Raw genomic sequence first — 19523 nt, forward strand, 5'->3', positions numbered from 1 at the left:
CACACATGATTTGCGTGCTCTCTCTCAGTGCTTACATTTCAGGTTGACAAATTCACTGCTTCTGCCCTTTTCAAGGACTTGTGTTACCTTAAAGTTCAGACTGTCCATATGGATTCTTTAAACAAATGATGATGGGGGAATGACACTGTTTTGTGTCCCTTTGAACTCCGCTGTAGAGGCCAGCGCTGAGAACCTTCACCTTGAACAGATAAAAAGCAATGAATTATCACTTTGTTTATCCGGCTGCTCGAACTCAAAGTGCATTATCAAAGGAGAAACCAATGGAAGAGTATTACAGAGAGTATTTTTAAAATCTTGTAAATCTTGTGAATTTATGTCACTGGGACTCGTGGACCTCTCCTTGCCCTTCTGGTTTCCATTGGCGCGGAGTCTGTACCTGTAAAGCAACACGGGATGTTTTTCCAGCCAGGCTTTAACAGGCTGACCTCCCGGCTTTCGACCGCGTGCTGATGGTCCTGCCGAGCTTAGGGGCGATGACCAGAGCATTAGCCGGAGACCCCTCTCTTTGCAGCAGCCACCTTTCTAATCAAATGAGGCTGCGAGTGATTTGGTTTTAATACTGGTGGTCCGGATGTAAGAATGACTGGCTGTGATGGAGAGCAGGATGTCAGCCTGGTGAAAATGCCATTAATGGTATTGCTCATTTCTTAAAGTGGGGGTGGCCAAGCTGTCGGTGGAGCCTGCCTTTCACACGCCACCCCACCCTGTTGCCCTGTTAATGCCCTCTCAACCTGAGCTTCACTCCTTCACTGATTCCCTCCTGCTTTCGCGTTGCCTAAAGACCTTAACGCGAAACTCGAAAGTGACGTTTTAGTCACAAACGATAACATCGCTTCACATTTCTCGTTTCCCCTCGTGCATGTTACAGCAGCGCCGCCATAACCGTTTTTGCAACAAAACATCCCATCATTGTTTTATAGCCTGTGATTGTGTCATGGGAGGCTGTGCCCCCCACCGCCCCCAGGTCTCCTCCTAATGGCTGTTGGTGTGTTGTTTTTAGTGGCAGATTTACATGTGGGAGGTGTACAGGGCGTTGATTTACAACCAGCAGTGCCACTGACTGGCTCGGTGACTGACTATCCCCCGCTCCCTGTGTGTTCCAGGTGATAGTGCAATCTGGCCGCCAGCCCAGCGTACTGCAAAAACTGTGTCAGCTGCCCTTCCAGTACTTTAGCCACCCACGCCTCATCAGAGTACTCTTTCCCTCGCTCATCTCGGCCTGCTACAACAACCCTGAGAACAAGGTCATCCTGCAGCAGGAGATGAGCTGCGTGCTGCTGGCCAGATTCATTCAGGTAAATATAGAAACATTGTCACACTTGTACTGTGCTTTGTAAAAACACTTAAATACACAATTGTTGATCACCACTATGTGTTGGGATATATACATTTAGCACTAATTGCTCTTTACGTTTTTATACAAACACTGATGCTAAAGTATATTCCAACATGTAGGGCATAAATTCCTCTTAGAGATGCAGGCTTAATTAAACTGTATGAGTGATTTGTATGTTTCTCAAAATAAGAGTAGTAAACATAAACACACATAACATCTGAACCTTATATCAGTGCATCTGTTTGATTTCTTGTGAAGAGGAATTTGCAGAAATGCGGAAAGTATTATAAATGAGTCCAGTCTTCTAAATAGAGCATCCACACCCAGTTAATCTCATTCACACCATAAGGAAGCCCCTGTGCATCAGCTGATTGACGACTGCTCATCCAGGCCCCTGTGAATCAGTAACAGGCCGGGCTTTACAAAGACAAACGGTTTCCTTCACACTGGATTTACCTGCCACTGGTTCACCTCCCAGTAAACAGCTTGTCTCCTTCATCTTCCTCCTGACAACAAGCCCCCTCACCACTCTGCAAGCTCCACTGTTTAGACACAGATTAACTTCCATTCAGAGGGAGACAAGCTATTGTCACGTCTTTCAAACAAAGCAATAACGCATGGCGTCTCGCCCCGCTGCCCTCATCTTTGTGTTAACCTCAGGAACATTCCTCAGAGTGGAACGATTTAATCCGGAGTGGCTTAGCTTACTGAGTAAATTGCAACGAGAACATTTTTTATTTTAATTGATTCAGATATTACTCATATTGCATAATCTGCAGTACACTGTATGATGATACTAAAGCCTCTGTATTCTCTTAGGATTGTGCATCAGAGGAGAAGGATTCAGACAATAAACCAAGTAAAACGGGTAAGTTCTTTAGTTTAGTTCAGTAAATTTTTAGTTGTGTAGAAATATTTTAATATCATGGGGTGGTTAAAACTATATCTGCAATTAGTTTGATCTGTTTTGTTATGTGCTTTTTTTTCTTTGTTAAAAGGATTAATAAAAATGTCTTCGTGAAGAATTTCAGCACCCACTTGTTTTTGTGAAATTCTACACTGGGTTTTAAAAGGATTTCTGTTTTTCTGTCTACAGTTTTTCAGCCACTGGATTTCTGTGAACTGTCCAACCGCTTTCCAAGAGATCAGTGGGATTCAGCGCTGCAGTTTTTCCTCAAAAAGCAGGAGGACTGATGGAGCTGCAAACGTGATGACAAAGCACTGTATTAATCGTTAGAAAAGACACTAAGATGTGGAGATGTTTTCAGCTATTTTTTTGTTTTTGCACATGAGTAAAAGATATGCTCTTCAAACTGTGTCAGATGTACAAGAAAGAAAGAAGCCTTGTATATTTGTGCATCTAGTTTGATTTCTTGAAAGTCATTCTGTTGTTTAAGAGGAATTTGCACAAAATGTCTTATTTGTACATTTCAGTGAGAACATGCACACAACTACTTCATTTAACGTCTAAATAAGCCATTTACTTCTGTTTGTTCCGTTTGTAGACAGTAAAGCTTACAGCAGTGACCATCTAAACATGAAGTACTTACTTATACTGTAATATATAATTTGCCAAACGTTTTCTTCTATACTGTGTGTGTGTGTGTGTGTGTGTGTATTATTTGGTTGAATGTGAATTACTAGAATGTTCTGTAGTCTACATAATGCCAGTTTAAAAAAAAATGCCCTGCCTTGATTCCTGATATGTGTTAAAGGTTCTATTTTTTAAATTTCACATTTTTTTCCTGTTCATTCACTTTTTGTTAGGAGGAACTTACAAATTAATATAATTTATTGAGTTTGTAATCAAAAATAAAACAAATATATGTGATTATGTGGTGTCAGATTTTTTTCTGTGCACAATGAGCAGATGTATTTCAACTCCATGTCCACCCTTAATTTGGCTTCCTATGGAGTTGGATAATGATGCCCAATGTGAGCTGTCATTGATGACACACGAGTACATATGAACTGGTTGAGACATATTGAGGTTTTTTGGATCTAGCTGCCCAAATCGAACTACAAGAAGAAAAAACTGAAATGCGGCAATCTACAGGTTAGACTCACTTCATTGTGCGGAAATGCAGTCTTGACATTGCAAGTTTAGGTTGTCCTGATCGGTTACAAGATAATCCCTGTTAAAATCCACAGGTTATATCACCCCATAGCCTTTTTTTTCAATATTAAATAAATAGTTACCACTGCTGTATCTAATTTGCCACTTTTAAATATTTACCAGCAGGTAACAGGATTGTTCATTTTAATCAGATCTCGTTTCCTTCAGTGCTTTTTTTTTTTAAAAAAAAGAAAAGAAAAGATCCTCCCCGACAAATTGTAGCGGGTGTAGGATGTCAGTGACGGCTTGACCTGTATGCTCTCTTGTCCAGCGGCTATTTGTCGCTCAGGATTCCTACTGGAATGAAAATAAACTCAAGACACGCCAGAATGCGTCCGCAGGCTGGGAGTCCCCTCAGCGCTGCGCGTTTTGTTGTGGGCCCATTCAGCGTATCCTTTGCAGGTGATGCCAGATGTAGATAAGGGGGCCGCCGAAGCCTGTCCTCTGTCTAGACTTGTAGCCTAACCACGGGGATTCACATGGTTGTAATGGTTTACTTTTTTTTTTTTTTTGCACTTTTCCCCCTAAAAAAGCTCGATTTTTATCATTTTATCACCATAACTGGAACATAACATTACGCACAATTTGCTATAAGTTTCAGCCCCAGGCTAAGGAGGAGCGCATTAATACTCATATAGCCAGTGTAAACATTCAAAGTCATAAAAACATATCAAGTCAGATTAAAAAAGCCGCAGACTATTGTGTCTCACTCAGTGAACCGTGATACATGTGCCAAATGCCTAATAATAATATATTGTCAACCATCAGTCACTGATCCACTTGGCGCAGAAACGCTAAATATAAGCAGATTCAGTGTTGCAGGCTCCTGCCTCACGGTGTGGAGGTTTGCACCTCTAGAAACAAGAACATGTGTAAAACTGAAAGATTGAACTGGCCGAAAGAGTGTGAGTTTTTCTCTTTTTTGCACCACTTTTTTTTCCCTGAGCTTTTCCAGATCAATCCCCACTTTAAACAAAGTCACGCTTTATAAGCAGCAGATGCGCTGTCATTTCCCATAAAACTGATTTATTTTCACTGACCATAATTAAAATCTTCTGAATGTTTATGGAACAAATGGATTTTGCATGCAATAATCAGTCCCTTTATTGTTAAGTCCAGCCATGTCTGCCTTCAATAATAAATAATAATAACTTATTTTTTTCTGGAGGAACCGCGAACAGCACGCATCTCTCTCTTATCTGTTTCAATAATTTACAATAGTCGATAGTGAACGTGGAAATCATGCACATCTACACAGCTTGTATTTTTTTTCCCCTTTAAAACATACTGTAAGCATTAGCGTTCGGACGTCCAGAGCAGGCTCCCGTGTTTAAATCCCACCATATATTCCCGTTGTGTTCAGTTCAGGTGTGGGCGTTGTGGAGGCAAGGTGTCCCATATATAGCTCGAAAACCAGAATGTCCATGAACAGCTGCGTGTCCTGCCGAAGTGTCATGGGGCAGGAGAGTGGGATCAGATACCTAGATGTACAGGGAACAGTCAGACCTCAAATCCTCCAATGGGGACTTGAATGAAATGATCCTCCAGCAAAATCCATCCTGGCTGTTATATTCGTTCTTTGAATGTCACTGAGGGTTTTTGCGCATTCCTGCAGCTCGGTGCCTCCAGCTGATCCCGGTACTTCCTCACGTGTCCACGGGACTCGGCACCATACTGTTCGGAGTGTCCGGCAACTGAGACGACAGAGAGGTCACATCACTGCCCGAGGAGTTCCCCAGAGAGCCCGCTTCAGAGAAAGACACCTGCCAAAACGGGGAAATATTCAATTCAGCAGGGAAATGTCTTACATTTTTAACAAGACCACATTAGGGAGACTTCAACATGTGTGAATGGAGCATTTAAATATATCTTTATATACACACAGAGAGGGTTTTTTTTTTTTCTTTTAAAAACTTAAAAGTATGAAATGAATCCATTTAAAACTATAGGCCCAAATTCCTCGCATAATCTCACGAATCCCCATCTTCGATAAGATGACCGCCAGATCAAGTGACTTGATACACACAAAACATGCATTTTGCGTTTAAATGTCTCCAATCTGATGGATAAAGCCATTTATAACTGTGAATTTTATATAAATGTCTTTCATCACTAAGGTCTCGCTCTTACCCTCCCCCTGTCTGCGCATGTATGTAAGCAGCACCCTTCATGCCATTTCAACATTTTGAGTATAATTTATGACGTTCAATCCCACCAGTTGTTGGAAAGCAGGCTGGTCGAGATCGGTCTGCAGGGCGAAGTCGCTGAGGGTTTTCCATGGTGGCTGGTAGGACTGCACCTCCACAGGATTCCCCTGCATGGTGTTGTCGTGGCGGATAGGACTGCCTGCCACCAGAGGTGTGCCTGTCAGGCCCTGCAGATTCTATGAGAGAGATTAAAAAAATACAAAATATTCAGTTCAATCAAATATGCTTTAGCCAGCGGATGGATAAAGCTGGGATAAAGGTTAGTGCGCTGTTTGACGAGTAAAACCTTCCAATCTCAATGTGTTTCAATTATTATTTCCTTTGTTACGTTTTGCATTATTATGTTTTGGGTTTTTTTGTTGTTGTTGTTGTTTTTTTTTTGGGGGGGGGGGGGGGGGCGCATTGTTTGTTTGTTTGTTTTTAGCTTATAGCTTATCGTATAAACAAATAGCTAAAACGTAATGGAAATAAATAAAATTCAGCTCATACGCTTTAAAAAAAGAACAAACTAAAATGCAGGAAATGTCCACGTATAGTAATAATAATAATAATAATAATAATAATAATAATAATAATAATAATAATAATAATAATAATAACAATTTTAACTTGCAAAATAGCAGTACATGGAGCGGTTTCCGTGTTTCAAAGCTTTATTATTATTGTTATTATTTTTTAGATTAATTTACATTTCCTTTACAATTCCGTAAAATAAAATACACTTGATTTAATTTGTGACTTTCCCCCCTTTTTGTCATTTTATTTTATCAGCGTTTCTATGAATTTGTTATTGTTATACATTAGTCATGAGCATCAGCACTGCCTTTTCGTGTTATTACTGGGCTTCAGTTGTCCTGCTTTAAATGAAAGTTGCCACGATAAGCTGCTGCGCAGTAGTTACAAAGTAGACTTGTGTTTGTAGGTGTTGAAACGTCAGATTATTTGCAACTGAAAACGTTTGTTTTTTTTCCCCAGGTGAACTTGTTTACTCACGGTTTTGTCGTTGTGCTGCTGCTGCTGAAGCTGTTTCATCAGGATGGACTTCTTCTTGTCTTTGCAGCGCTTGTTCTGAAACCAGACGCGGATCACCCTGGGGCTCAGGCCGGTCATCTCCACCAGCTGCTCCTTCATCAGAGCGTCCGGTCTCGGATTGGCATTGTAGCAGGTCCGCAGTGTGTGGAGCTGCTTCTCGTTGAGCACCGTCCGCACTCTGGTGGTCTTCTCGGACGGCTTGTGGACGTGGTTCCGGTGATGTGGAGGGTGCCGGACCGAAACTGGATCTAAGGAGACGGAAATTTTAAAAGTTAAACTAAATAACTGCATGTTTTATTTAAGGGGCAAAAGTAGACAATCCTTTAAAAAATACAAATACCCCATGTCTTATTACAGGTATCACTGTAAACGGTCAAATATACTCCAGTGGTATCAACACAATCAATTTAAATAAGGAGGCCTATTAATCGTGAAATAGTGAATGTGTCAAAAATAGATTTGGTGTATATACACATAACCGGTTAATAGATACATACAAATGTGAATAATAATAATAATAATAATAATAATAATAATAATAATAATAATAATAATAATAATAATGTGCCTGGTATGTGAACAGTAAGCCAGCTTGTACCTGAGATGTGTAGCGGTCTGTTGTGAATGTTCCCCGGGCTCAGCGGGCTCCCTGCTGAGGCCCTCTCCATCATCAAGCCGTGGTCCGCCCGGCACAGCAGCTCGTCGTCCCGCAGGGAGAACTCGTCCCCCGGCAGGAGGTGTCGGCTGCACACCGAGCACCGAAAGCACTCCATGTGATACACATTGTCCCGGGCTCTCATCACCAGGTCGCTGCTACAGAAGCCCATGTTACACTTTGCACATTTGATGCCAAATAACCTGCAGAGGATCACGGAGATGTGTTGGTCCCATGCATTAATTCTGTATATTTCTTATTATTTATTTGGACTTAAATCTGATGCTGGTCTCACTTCATGATCCTAACAAAACGAGCACTAGCTTAACTGGGCAGGGACAATAATTTTAAGCCCCGAATGTCTATAACTCAAATCAGACTGAGCTCTGGGCTTTAATTAACCTGTGCATTTGCAATTAATATGGCCCATCATGATGGACTTATCATTTTGCCTCATCCTTCAAAAAAATAAATTAAAAAAAAATCAGTATTTTTAACGGTTTCTTTAAAAAATAAAAAAGGAAAAAAGAAAATCCAGAAAACTCTGCTGACTTACTACCTTGCATAATCTCTTTTACAGTAAGTCTTTCCGTCTCGGACGAAGCAAGTGCAGGTCTCGTCCAGATGCTGGTTGCACTCTGCACACTTGAGGCAGGCTGCGTGCCACTCCAGGTCCGGGGACACTCTCAGGATGTACTGGTCGTGTATCTGACTTCCACAGCCCACACACATTGCGATTCCTGACTTCTCTGTGAAGTGGGAATGCAATAATGCAAGATCGTATGTGCTCTTTTAATCCTCACGACATCCCTTCAAACCCACGCCAAGCTTAAGAAGAGAAACTATTGCGTACATATCACATCAAGCTTGTAGGTTCATTCCAAGAATATTGCTGAATAATTATAATTAGGCCACAGGGGCTAAAAATATCCCCAAGCATAACGACGTGGGTTTAAAAAAACATGATCACCACACACGTTTTTTATAGCCCAGTTATGTTAAAGGTGAGGTGTGAACAGGCTTTGTGAACGGATCTCTTTCAGATTTTTAGGAATTTTCTGCAAGCCTTGAATATTATTAAGAGATTAATCATCAAACCCAGACGTCTAAACAGCGTCAATGACATAAAAGTCCAAATAAACCCCCTCGTACGCACAAAATGAAGGGGAATTAGAAAGGGAATAATCTTACTTTTTGAATGATCCCCCATATCATCCAAGAAAGAAGTGTTGAGCAGGATATCCACCATACAGGAGGAATAGCCGAGTGCAAGGCGACAGACGGAGGAAGAAGAGGAGCAAAAGGCAGAGGAGACCGTCCCGTCCCGGGCTGGATGATAAACTTGTATTCCTCCTCCGAGAGGTGGAGAGAAAACAAAGATCATCGACCAGTGACGTCTGCAAACCTGGACGTCTGTGGGTCCGGGGAGAGGGTGCCATGCAAATCTCCTCCAAGACCCCCTGCTCTTTCTGTTCTATTGGCTTATTGGGCTGGTTTTGTGTGCAGGAGGAGCGTGTGTGTGTGTGTGTGTGTGTGTGTGTGTGTGTATGCGATTTTTCTTTTTAATTTTCAAGCAAGTGTGGCTTGGATGCATTATGCAGTTGTTGTATTTTTTTGTTAGTATTCCTTGCCTTGAAAATGTACACACGGGCCTTATCTCCTCTACTCTTATGTGATTATAATTTTTTGCTTCTGCTGTGAGATTTTTGCTATTAAAGCTAGCAGGATGCGTTTAAAGTGATATTGATCTGAAGGTTTAATGAAAACGCAGCCTTAAAGCTAGTTCTTCTTTTGCTTCTTTTTCTTCCTATTTGGTTAAACTGTAGCTGTTTTATGCAAATATCATATAAGGTGGTTTTTCCAACCCTGTCTTCAAGCTGTCATAGTAAGTAATGCTCACATCAGCAGGGAGCCCTCTACTGGATGAAATATAGATCAGCTGAATATCAATCAGCTGGAGAAGTGAAACATAAATCTTGATCGTTGCTTTGGACAGCTCTTGAAGTTTTGCTCTAGTGGAAAAGAAGTCCTATAATAGCAATCTGCAAGGTGTCCTTTATATGTATACCTCAGGTTGAAGGTAGTTCATATCCACCATCCGCCCTAATCAAGCAGCCCTGTGCTCGCTGTTTTTTTCAAACTGTTATTTTATTCATACGGTGATTTTAGCATGCAATTGCTTGTAAGGTGTTCTTGGGTATCTTGAGTTGCACCTATAAATTCAAATAAGAAAAAAAACGAAGTATTTTTTTCTTTTTTTAAACGTCGATCAGCTGCAAAATCAAAACTAACAGAAAATAATGTTGCAGGCCTGATCCGTGAGGCATGGACAAAGAAACCTTCGGGGAGGTCTTGCATGGTGAGTCCTCAGTTCAGTGTGTGGCTTCTTTGAGTTTGGTTGGACCTGTTACGGGTTGCGATAAGGGGCGTTTCCAGGGTTTTATCAGTTGGGTGGCACTGGACCAAGAACAAGTCAAGGGGTGCACAGGAAATAGGTATACTGGACACAATTTTGTCATGTGTGTTATAGGTTTATTAAATAAAAATAGGTTCAAATACAAGTTTTTGTTGGAAAATTGTTTTGCAAGTGGGGGGAAAATAAATGAAAAAAAAAAAAAGAACTGATGATTTTAATGACTTACATATTGCTGGGTTGCAGTTTATCAGTAACACAGTAAGTGATCAATTACTTAATATAAGTAGAATGGAATACAAATATTTGCATGAAAAATAAAGTAGAGAAGAATGAGAAAGCAACATAACTCATGTACATTAGAACTGGACTTTAGGAAAGTACTTGAGTAAATGTGCTAGTCACATTTCTTCGGATCCCATCAGTGGTCGCATCCAGTGGTATTGGCCATTATAAGATTTAAAGTACTATAGTTTAAGGACACTGGTGATCATTTCTCTCATTGGGATATGGGGATTTCTCTAGTCTGGTCAGTCTCGTGGGCTTTCTAATGCCCCTGGAGGTTTTCTTCTAGAGAAGTATGCTGGAGAAGGCCATCTACTGCCATTGAGCAGTTACATTAAGTCACGTTGTAACTCCCCAACAAGTTACACTGAGAGTTCAGGTTGGTGTTACATATAACCTGTAACATTTGCCTTAATGTCAGGACCCAGTATAGCCCAACAGAGGATTACACTGTAAGAAATTATGATTATTCAAAGTAGTTTAAAAAAATATTACAAAAAAAAAAAAAAACATTTAAAAGGAACAATGTAGTTTGACATAGTTCCATCGCATAGTATGGAACTGATGTACTGCACGCTGAGTTTATAGATATTGGTAATTTCATGTTGCAAGTACTTTTTAGTGTTGTAGCTAATTTGTGTTTAAAAAATAAAGTAAGGGGAGAAAAACTTTCTTTCACTTTCTTTTCACTTCTCAAACTGCACACAAAAGAAGCTTTTCAAAGAATCAAGTGTGAGTATATCTCGGTAATATTTGATAATATTTATTCAAAATGTATTCTTTCTTTCTGTCTCGAAATTTATTCTATTATTCTTTATTTTTTGTTATTTTTCGTTTTCTCTACGCAGCACTTGCATATATAAGGAAGTAGCGGAGGCTCTCCAATCAGAGTTAAATGTGCTCCTGCTTGATTTGAAGAGGAAAACAAATATTAACTTAATACAAAAGACCCGGAAAACAAAACATAAAAAGAAAGCTTCTTTTTATTTATTTATTTTGGTGTTTAATATTTCTGTCAATATGATTAAACTTCACAGAAAGAGAGGGAGAGAGAGGGAGAGGGGAGGGGGAGGAGCAAGAGCGTTGGCCGGAAGTTGCGGTTCTTGATCGAAGCTATCTCGCGAGAATTCCTCGCCGACGTCAGATGACCTTTGGCACAGTTTTGTGTCTGCAGGACTGGAAGGGAGCTGTAGCTTTCGGGGTCCAAGATGAACAGAGCTCTTAACAAATCAAATCTGAAACATTTGGTAAGAATAACGCTAACACTAACTTACAGTGAGGCATTGCATTAATTGGTTAAATCAGTTTTTAACAGTAAACGCTGGTTTCTTTGCAGCAGCTACTAGCTTGCTTTATGACTTAGCTACACATTACCCGGGTCATTGTCGTTTCCAGACGCAAGTGTGCTACAAGGAATTTAAACATGTGGCAGTATTAGTTAACATAATGCGACAATAAATCTGCATACTATCTCTACTTTGTGAAATAGCTTAAAAAGGAGTTAATATTTTTGGAACGAAAGCTAGTTAGTGCTAGCCTGGCTAGCCTTATGCTTATGAAACGGTTAGGAAACTGCCACTTGCAGGTGTTACCAAAGAGTCAAAATTAAAAATACCTATGTCTGGTGAGATGTGTAGGCAATAAGTTGGAGGAAAAATGTAGTTTCCTTATGTATTTTGTATTTTGGGATTCTCCCTGTTATCCAATCAGTTTTTGTTTAACCCCCCTCCCCTTCCCCTTTACGTGCCCTACCATAGTTAATGAGAATTTGGAAGGGTTACTTAGAAATATCTTAATTATTTTACTCATTATGTCAAAAATAACTAGCTTGATCTAGCTTCACAGGCCAGTATCGGCCAGATTAAACCACCTATATCACCTTGAAACTGCACAGGTCCAACCTGCACTGAATAGAATAACATAGAATAGAATTCAACTTTATTGTCATTGCACATGTCACAAGTACAAGGCAACGAAATGCAGTTTGCGTCCATCCAGAAGTGCTTTAGCCGTGATATAGATATATTATGAAATATATATTAGCAATATAGGTATATAGATATATTACAGAAATGGGTCTGTTATAGGTATGAGGGTACAAAAATGGTTCTATTATGGGTATGTTACAATGTACACGGTATGAAGGTATGTTATGAATATGCTATAACTATAAGTATGTACAGGCTGTAGTGGGTATACATTGCCGAAAAGTAAAAGAATTGAGGAAGTGTTTTTTAGCATTTATTGATTGCAAGGTATTTATAAAGTTTTGCAAATGTTTTGTGTTATTTTTCATGCGTATGCTATAGATTCATTATTAAAAATTTGGATCTGACACAAATCCTCTAAAATACATCAAACCTGATAGAAACTTGAACTCACAGTAGATTACGCCATGAAGACAGAGCACTTATAGGTAGGTTTATGAAACTCAAATCTGTCATTTAATTTAGGTGGAAACTATAATTTTCTGTCCTGTGTAACCTTTGCGAGTGCTCTATTGTGCATTGTGCATATAATGTTTTTCACAGGAAAAAGATATTTACACTGTTCTGTGGGAACCCCTGGTTGAGTTGACATGGCCTGTCCTTTTTCTCCATTTGCTGGTCTTTATCTGAATGACCTTTGCGTCACATGGCTGGTTAACTGTGTCAAGTCATGTCCAGATGAGGCTTGCAGCATCCTGTTTTACTTTGACTGAGTGAGATGCAGCCGTTTTAGAGGCTGCACTGAAAATTGTTTGCCCTCTATCCGGACATTATGTGTGCACCTTCCCACAGCATTTATTTCTAAAGATGATCTCAGACTCTGTATCAAAATATTTAATGCACAACCATTTATTCTAAATAATGCATGTATAAACACAGGTAAAGCATTAGGTAAAAATTGTTATGTAGGACATTTGCCTGTTATACAATTTTACTGCTCACTCTTGAACACATGAAATTGGTCAGTAGATACTTATGACATTGGATTGTGTGGTAGAAATGAAGATAAAGTGAATTCAGCTTTTCTGCTCAACACTACTCCAGGATGATTGTGCTGTGATGATTATGGTGTCTGTGGTCAATTTTAGGTAGCAATATCTATCTTTTTTTTTTTTTTTTTTTCAAATGAAAAACAAATTTGATAAGAATACAGAAATCATATGTTACCAAGCATGTATTTTATTTTTAACCTCTTTAGGCAGCAGAACCAACAAAACAGTGATATATTATCATTTTGACTGATTATGTTTTCAGACTGGTCTCCTGCAGAGGTTTCAAAGCACCTTGGTCATTGCAGAGCACAACAATGAAAAATTAACTCCTATTACCCTCAATGCCATTACGGCTGCTACTAAAGTGGGAGGAGAGGTGTCCTGTCTGGTCGCTGGAACAAACTGTGCAAAGGTAGGTAAAGCTTTTGATGTGCAGAGTATGCGTGTGCGTGCATGTAAATGGAATAACTAAAATGACGATAGATTGTGTTGCCATTACGGAGCAAACGTGAAGTAAATATTAGTTAAACCGATGACCGAAAACTTGTTAAGGGTGCAATAAAAGTGGCTGATTGCAGGAAATCTGGTTCTGACCAGAGTGGTGGTGTGCTGATAAAGTTACAGACTCACTCCTGCTGCCACAGGCACAATAGGACAGGCTTTATTCAGCACTTCTTCCAGCTCTCCAGAGCTAAAATTGATTGGGTTTAATGTAAAAGTACAATCATGGAGCGCTTAGATGGAGACTAAATTCAGCTTCCCTCCCCCCTTTATTAAACAACAAAGTAAAACAAAACGCAACAAAGGCAGGCATGGATCACCTCTGCTATTGTTGGTGTGTTTGTGCTTCACTATTGGAGTAGGATGTTGTAGTGTGTATTTTGCTGCACACGAAGATATGCACAAAGAAAGTTGGATGTCATTTCTGTGTTTTCAGGTTGCAGAGGAAATCAGCAAAGTGAAAGGTGTGAAGAAGGTCCTGGTGGCCCAACATGATTCTTACAAAGGTGGCCTACCAGGTATTGTTGGCGCTTCTTTTTTAAAATATTTGTCAGTCTCTGAGTGATGTGGTAATTAACTTGCACAGAGAGTAATAATGTATTTAATTAACCGCTCATATGGTTAAGAGATTAGGAACAGGTGTCACAGCATTCGTAGTATGCCATCTGCCTAATGTTGTTTCTGCTATCGGACTATTTATTATTGAGTGATTTGTATATATTGTGCTATTTCCTAAATCTGTAACATATTGTATTGTTAAACAGTCTAGTCTGTTTCTGTTAATGTTACTGTATTGGAGCAACTGTAACCCACATAATTTCCTTACGTATTAATAAAGTATGCTGATTCTGATTTGTTTGTTTTATTAGAGGAGTTGACTCCACTTATCCTGCAGACACAAAAGCAGTTCAACTTCACTCACATCTGTGCTGGTGCCTCAGCTTTCGGAAAGGTAAATCACAGTAGACAAATGATGCTCGTATAACTTGTATTTCTGGAATTTATTACTCTTTTATTTTTTTGTCTACTCACTAAATGAACTAATATTCTATTGTGTATATTTAACTGAAATCAGAAGCTCTTACTTGATGTTATTTTGTGAAAATCCTGCTGTGAACAAAATGCCAAGCAACATCTCTGTGAACTATACTGTGGCTGCCTTCCTCTTTTGTAGAACCTGCTTCCCAGAGTGGCTGCCAAGTTGGACGTCGCCCCAGTTTCAGATATTATTGAAGTCAAATCTTCAGATACTTTTGTTAGGACCATCTATGCAGGTAATCTTTTGTAAGCATGTTGTGATATAGAGATCTAGCATTCTCATTGATTTACAGATTTGTTGAACTGCATCAGTTTGACTTTCGCTTTTATAATGGAAGTCAGCTTTTTTGTAATGTAGTCATTTAATTAAATGTTGGGATTAAACAGGAAATGCCCTCAGCACTGTGAAATGCAACGAGCCGATCAAGGTCTTCAGCATCAGAGGGACTTGCTTTGAAGCAGCTCCAACAGAGGGAGGGGGTGCTGCATCAGAAGAAGGTGTAGTAGCTTACAGATTTATCCTGAACACGCTTAGAAACTAGGTGAAATTTTGGATGATGTTCAACAGCACCTTATTTGTTTTTATGTTTGAAAGTTGTTTGTTTTATTGTTACTGGTTTGTCTGATCTGCAGTGTCTGCTTCCTCTCCTGTTGGAATTTCTGAGTGGCTGAAACAGAGTCTGACAAAGAGTGACCGTCCAGAGCTGACAAGTGCTAAAGTTGTGGTGTCAGGAGGTGTGCATAAACTGTTGAAGTTTGAATTTGGCAAAATATTTGTTTGTAACATAGACTTGCTATTGTATAGTTTAACAATGTGCACAGTAGACTAATGGTTTCTCTTTTCCTTTCTTTTTTCCTCCCTCAGGTAGGGGCTTGAAGAATGGAGAAAACTTCAAATTGCTTTATGACCTTGCAGACAAACTGAATGCTGCAGGTATTCTATTCTGGGAAAGTTTGGGTCATTTATCACTTTGCTTGGTTGCTTTTTTTGGCCCCATTTTAATTGCAAAATGTTCTTTTTCCAGTTGGTGCATCCAGAGCTGCAGTGGATGCTGGCTACGTCCCTAACGACATGCAGGTTGGACAGACTGGCAAAATTGTAGCACCGGTAGGTTAACAAAACAAACTATTTTTGATTGGTTATAGTGAAAATTAAGGTTTAAAAGGGGACAAAGTCTGTGTAAGTTTGCTTTTGACTGATGCCTGTTAGCCTTCATGTAGCAAATCGCTATGATTATGATGGTTGCTATTCCCTTTTTTTTTTAAATAAAAAGGTTAACTTCCCATTATGTGATTCTGTCAGGTTACCCCAGCTGTGATTACCCAAACATTAGGCCTCACAAAATATACATGATGGCACATTTCAGGCGCCTAAATGATTTAGCTGATCCATTAAAATGGAGTGCAGTGGATGTCTGGTCAGAGCCCCAGACCAGTCCAGACTGTCCAAATAAGATTTTCTTAATGTTATGACAAGCCTTTGGAATTTGGCTTAGTTAATTAAATACAGTCTAAATCTGGTTAGTTTATTCACCCCACCAATCTAAGAATGTTTAGTGATTCATTTTATTCATGTAAGATAAGCTCTCCTATGCCAATTAAAGCAAATGTTATCATACGGTTTTGTGTAAACATCAGAGTCAGGTGTCCTGGAATCATTTCTGTAATCAGAGTTCTGATGTTGCTCTGTATCAGAGTTTTAAGGTTTAAAATAATAATAATAATTGGCAGTATTGGCAAAACAGTATAAAACATGTCTAGAGATTTGTTTGTTGTCTATCTTAATTTATTTATCTGACTAATTGGAATCAGTTAGAGCTGTGTGTGAAAAGGGCTCTGACTGACTGACATAAAAGTCATTATTGTGTTATTAAGATATAAATAAAAAAAACTCCATTTGGAATGACAAACTAATTTTAAAAAAATGTGCTGTTTGCTTTGTGGAAATGGAAACCTGCAGTTTATGTGATTTTTCATCTGACTGGTAGAACGTAGTCAGTCACGTTTGTAGAATGATGATGTTCTTATCCTCTGAAATTTCCAAGTGCAACAATAACCCTGAACTAACATATTCATATGGTATTAAAATGGTTGGGAGCGTTCTTCCAAGGAAGGTTCAGGAGATGTAGTAATGGCCGACCCTTTGCAGGCTCATCTAGACACTATGCAGCCAGAGTCTACTATGTAGCCTTGAGCTTAAATTTCAGATCCTAAGCATGTAACACATGTAACATTTGCCTGGTTGTATTGTGCTTTTCATGTTCACAGGAGTTGTACATTGCTGTTGGTATCTCAGGAGCCATCCAGCACCTGGCAGGAATGAAGGATAGCAAGGTAAAGTCACTGGAGCGGTGTGTGCTCCATTTTCTATTTTTCTGATTTTCTTCTCTTAACTTTGTTAGTTTGTAATAAACAGAATGGAAAGTTTCACTTCTAATATAAATTTTTTAAAAATAATAAAGTTGCACTTGGTGTTCTCTGGTGACTTAACATTGTGATCCAAAAACATGTTTACCTGGTATGGTTATGCTCAAAATACCCACTGAGATGATTTTGACCTTTGCTGTGGGTTTTAATTGTTTTTGTCTTGTTTATATCGTGAATCTTTTATGTTAGCAGTGGGAGGAAAAATTCAATACATCTCAAATGCATAAATAGAATGATATTTTTCTTGGCGATGTTGGATCGATACAGGGACATCAAATATTGATATTTTAATAAATAAATTAAAATACTACGAACAACAGGCCTCATCTCGCCTGATAGACGGCATCCTTTCTGCAAACATTTGGAGTCTGATTTGGAGCGACTGCAGTCGCTCTCAGAGAGAATGCTGAACGTCTGCAAATAGTTATCATCTAATTTATAAATGCAGACAGATTGATTCTGACTGATGGTAACATGTTGGCAGTCTCTTTCAATGGGCATCGCTCGACGGGACTCTGCACAACTGGCTACCAGCTTGTTTGTATTTTGGTTGTATTCTTGTGGAACATGAAGAAAAAAAGAAGGAAAACGAATTGCAAGAATTGCAAAACGTTCAAAATCATAAAATTGTGTCAGGAGTGAAGCATCATATTAAAGTCTGCCCGTTCACAACTTTGTTTTTTAAACAATCCGTTTTCTGTGTCCATTGTGAAAACTAAAGTAAAATCTAAAGAAACATAAATGTAACATTTTGGTTGTTTTTGTCTTTTTTTTTCCCACTTCAGACTATTGTTGCTATCAACAAGGACCCTGAAGCTCCTATTTTCCAGGTGGCTGACTACGGTTTGGTAGCCGATCTTTTCAAAGTAAGCCTCTGGGATTGATATGGCTATAATGATGTCACTATGATCCCACATTAGGAAGCAACCAAGCAATGCCTGGATTTACTTTGTATGTTTCTCGAGTCGTGAGTGATAGCCAGAATATAACATTTGCTCTCTCCTGGATAAATTTTGCATGATGCCTTATTCCACCTAATGGAAATGTGCAACCGTTGAATTATTAAATTCTTGAATTAATCTGAGGAGAGTGCAAGCTATAACTCTCCTGATATCAGAAGATATAAAAACAGATCAATAGCTTACAGAAGTTGGCTTCAGCGTGGTTTTAAAGCCTCTGCTTGCCAGGCCTCTTATATGCTCAGTTGCATTCAGGTGTCTAGCTGATACTTTGGGATGGCGAGCCAGGTGTACTAGCATGACTCAGTGGAGTCCAGTGCTGCCTGTTTTCATTTGTGTCCTGGTGATCATGTTTTATTTAGGTCCTCGTAGTGCCTGAGCAGCCCAGGTGTCCTGACCAACTCTGTAGCAGTGATTAGTAATAATAGCTTGTGGCAGCAGAGTTGCGACCTACCGGGCAATGAGATCATCTTACGTGTGATCGTTCCACAGATAACTGATTAAAATGGATAGGCTTTCTACTACTGCCTCCAAATGGTGAATTGATACCCAGCTGGGTAGTGTAGTGGTAAGACTACACACCTTCGGAGTGGGAGTCACAAGTTCGATTCCCACCCGGTATCCAGTAAGGGTCCTGGCTAGACCCCCCCCCCATGCTAGAAACCAAGCCCTGGAATGTCTGCAGCCGGTCCGCAGTTCGGACACACGAATTTCACTACATGTTGTACTCTGTATAATTGTGTATGTGACAAATAAAGGTTGTTTGTTACCCCATATGGACTGAACTAGGGTCTGATTCTGATGTGAAAGTTGCTCAGCTCACCAGAACAGCAATTTTAATAGCCTCGCACTTATATTTATCAGCTAAAAGAGGCCTTTGAATCTGTTTTTTCTAAACTGTACAGACTACATTATCAGGGTTGTTATTTATTTTTTAGGCCAGAAGTCTTTCTGAATTAATCATTGAATGTTTCAGTATCTGCAGCCTGGTGTACTACTGATAAATCTCCGAGTACCAACATGCAGCGTCCTTTGCCTAATAAACTCCTAAATGTTGTGATATGGATTATTCTGGGGAAAATGATGACAGGTTCTTATTAACATTTATCTTCAAATAAACCTGGGAATTACGTCACTGGTGATAAATGAAGAACAGAAATGGCTTGAAAGGGCTGCAGCTGAGAAATGTAATGCAATGCATTTGTTGAACAGTGCTAGTGCAAAATAGTGGACCAACACTAAATGTCTTCACTGTTTTTCTTTTAAGGCTGTTCCTGAGATGACTGAAGCTCTCAGCAAGTGAAGAGAGACAAACTCCACCAGAATCTGAGAACAACCAGTCTCCACCTTAAGAAATATTTAACGCTGCGAGTCCTGCTTGCAGAGAATTTCATCATCTTCTCTCCGTTACTCTCAGCGAATACATTGTACTTACCTTTTGGCTGGAGGTTTCCTTTTTTTTGCTTACGGTAGTACATGTGTTATTTGTATGTAACTTTCTGGGACATTAAAGGAGATCTTTGGAAATTCTCAGCTCTGATTCCTTCTAAGAT

The 19523-nt window shown here is 39.4% G+C and overlaps 3 protein-coding genes across 5 annotated transcripts in view; 2 read left to right on the forward strand and 1 right to left on the reverse strand.

Moving 5' to 3' along the window:
- Positions 1 to 3188, forward strand: part of scaper (S-phase cyclin A-associated protein in the ER) — a 58984-nt gene extending 55796 nt beyond the window's left edge. For all 3 annotated transcript variants that reach the window (XM_084933414.1, XM_084933416.1, XM_084933415.1), the window contains 3 exons: positions 1125 to 1316; positions 2177 to 2225; positions 2454 to 3188. In XM_084933414.1, coding sequence (XP_084789540.1) covers positions 1125 to 1316; positions 2177 to 2225; positions 2454 to 2551 — 339 coding nt within the window. In that variant the 3' untranslated portion in view covers positions 2552 to 3188. The remainder of the gene's footprint in view (positions 1 to 1124; positions 1317 to 2176; positions 2226 to 2453) is intronic.
- A 1343-nt stretch (positions 3189 to 4531) lies between these two features.
- On the reverse strand, positions 4532 to 8757 carry isl2a (ISL LIM homeobox 2a). The gene is made up of 6 exons (XM_084932510.1): positions 8559 to 8757; positions 7927 to 8116; positions 7311 to 7570; positions 6674 to 6960; positions 5689 to 5856; positions 4532 to 5236 (listed from the first exon to the last, which is right to left on the reverse strand). Exons 1-6 carry the CDS (start codon positions 8749 to 8751, stop codon positions 5120 to 5122), a joined length of 1215 nt encoding a protein of 404 aa, XP_084788636.1. The 5' UTR covers positions 8752 to 8757; the 3' UTR covers positions 4532 to 5119.
- Positions 8758 to 11184: 2427 nt separating this feature from the next.
- etfa (electron transfer flavoprotein subunit alpha) lies at positions 11185 to 19497 on the forward strand. Its single transcript, XM_084933420.1, has 12 exons — positions 11185 to 11312; positions 13308 to 13457; positions 13983 to 14064; positions 14416 to 14498; positions 14721 to 14820; positions 14972 to 15082; positions 15218 to 15319; positions 15450 to 15518; positions 15610 to 15692; positions 16853 to 16918; positions 17797 to 17877; positions 19238 to 19497. The coding sequence occupies exons 1-12, from the start codon at positions 11274 to 11276 to the stop codon at positions 19271 to 19273; spliced, it is 1002 nt and encodes a 333-aa protein (XP_084789546.1). The 5' UTR covers positions 11185 to 11273; the 3' UTR covers positions 19274 to 19497.
- The last annotated feature ends 26 nt before the right edge of the window (positions 19498 to 19523 follow it).

This window comes from Perissodus microlepis, chromosome 7 (assembly GCF_051167445.1).
Source record: "Perissodus microlepis isolate ML-2025 ecotype Zambia chromosome 7, ASM5116744v1, whole genome shotgun sequence".
Classification (NCBI taxonomy): domain Eukaryota; kingdom Metazoa; phylum Chordata; class Actinopteri; order Cichliformes; family Cichlidae; genus Perissodus; species Perissodus microlepis.

What these genes read in the sequence shown, in the direction of transcription:
- isl2a (XM_084932510.1), bottom strand. Translation starts at nt 8,751, where the DNA reads ATGATCTTTGTTTTCTCTCCACCTCTCGGAGGAGGAATACAAGTTTAT. An exon ending in TGTAAAAGAGATTATGCAAG is followed by an intron (nt 7,571 to 7,926) that starts GTAGTAAGTCAG and finishes GATCCTCTGCAG; the next exon opens with GTTATTTGGCATCAAATGTG. An exon ending in CAGACCGCTACACATCTCAG is followed by an intron (nt 6,961 to 7,310) that starts GTACAAGCTGGC and finishes CCGTCTCCTTAG; the next exon opens with ATCCAGTTTCGGTCCGGCAC.
- etfa (XM_084933420.1), top strand. Translation starts at nt 11,274, where the DNA reads ATGAACAGAGCTCTTAACAAATCAAATCTGAAACATTTG. An exon ending in CTGGAACAAACTGTGCAAAG is followed by an intron (nt 13,458 to 13,982) that starts GTAGGTAAAGCT and finishes CTGTGTTTTCAG; the next exon opens with GTTGCAGAGGAAATCAGCAA. An exon ending in AGACAAACTGAATGCTGCAG is followed by an intron (nt 15,519 to 15,609) that starts GTATTCTATTCT and finishes TTCTTTTTCCAG; the next exon opens with TTGGTGCATCCAGAGCTGCA.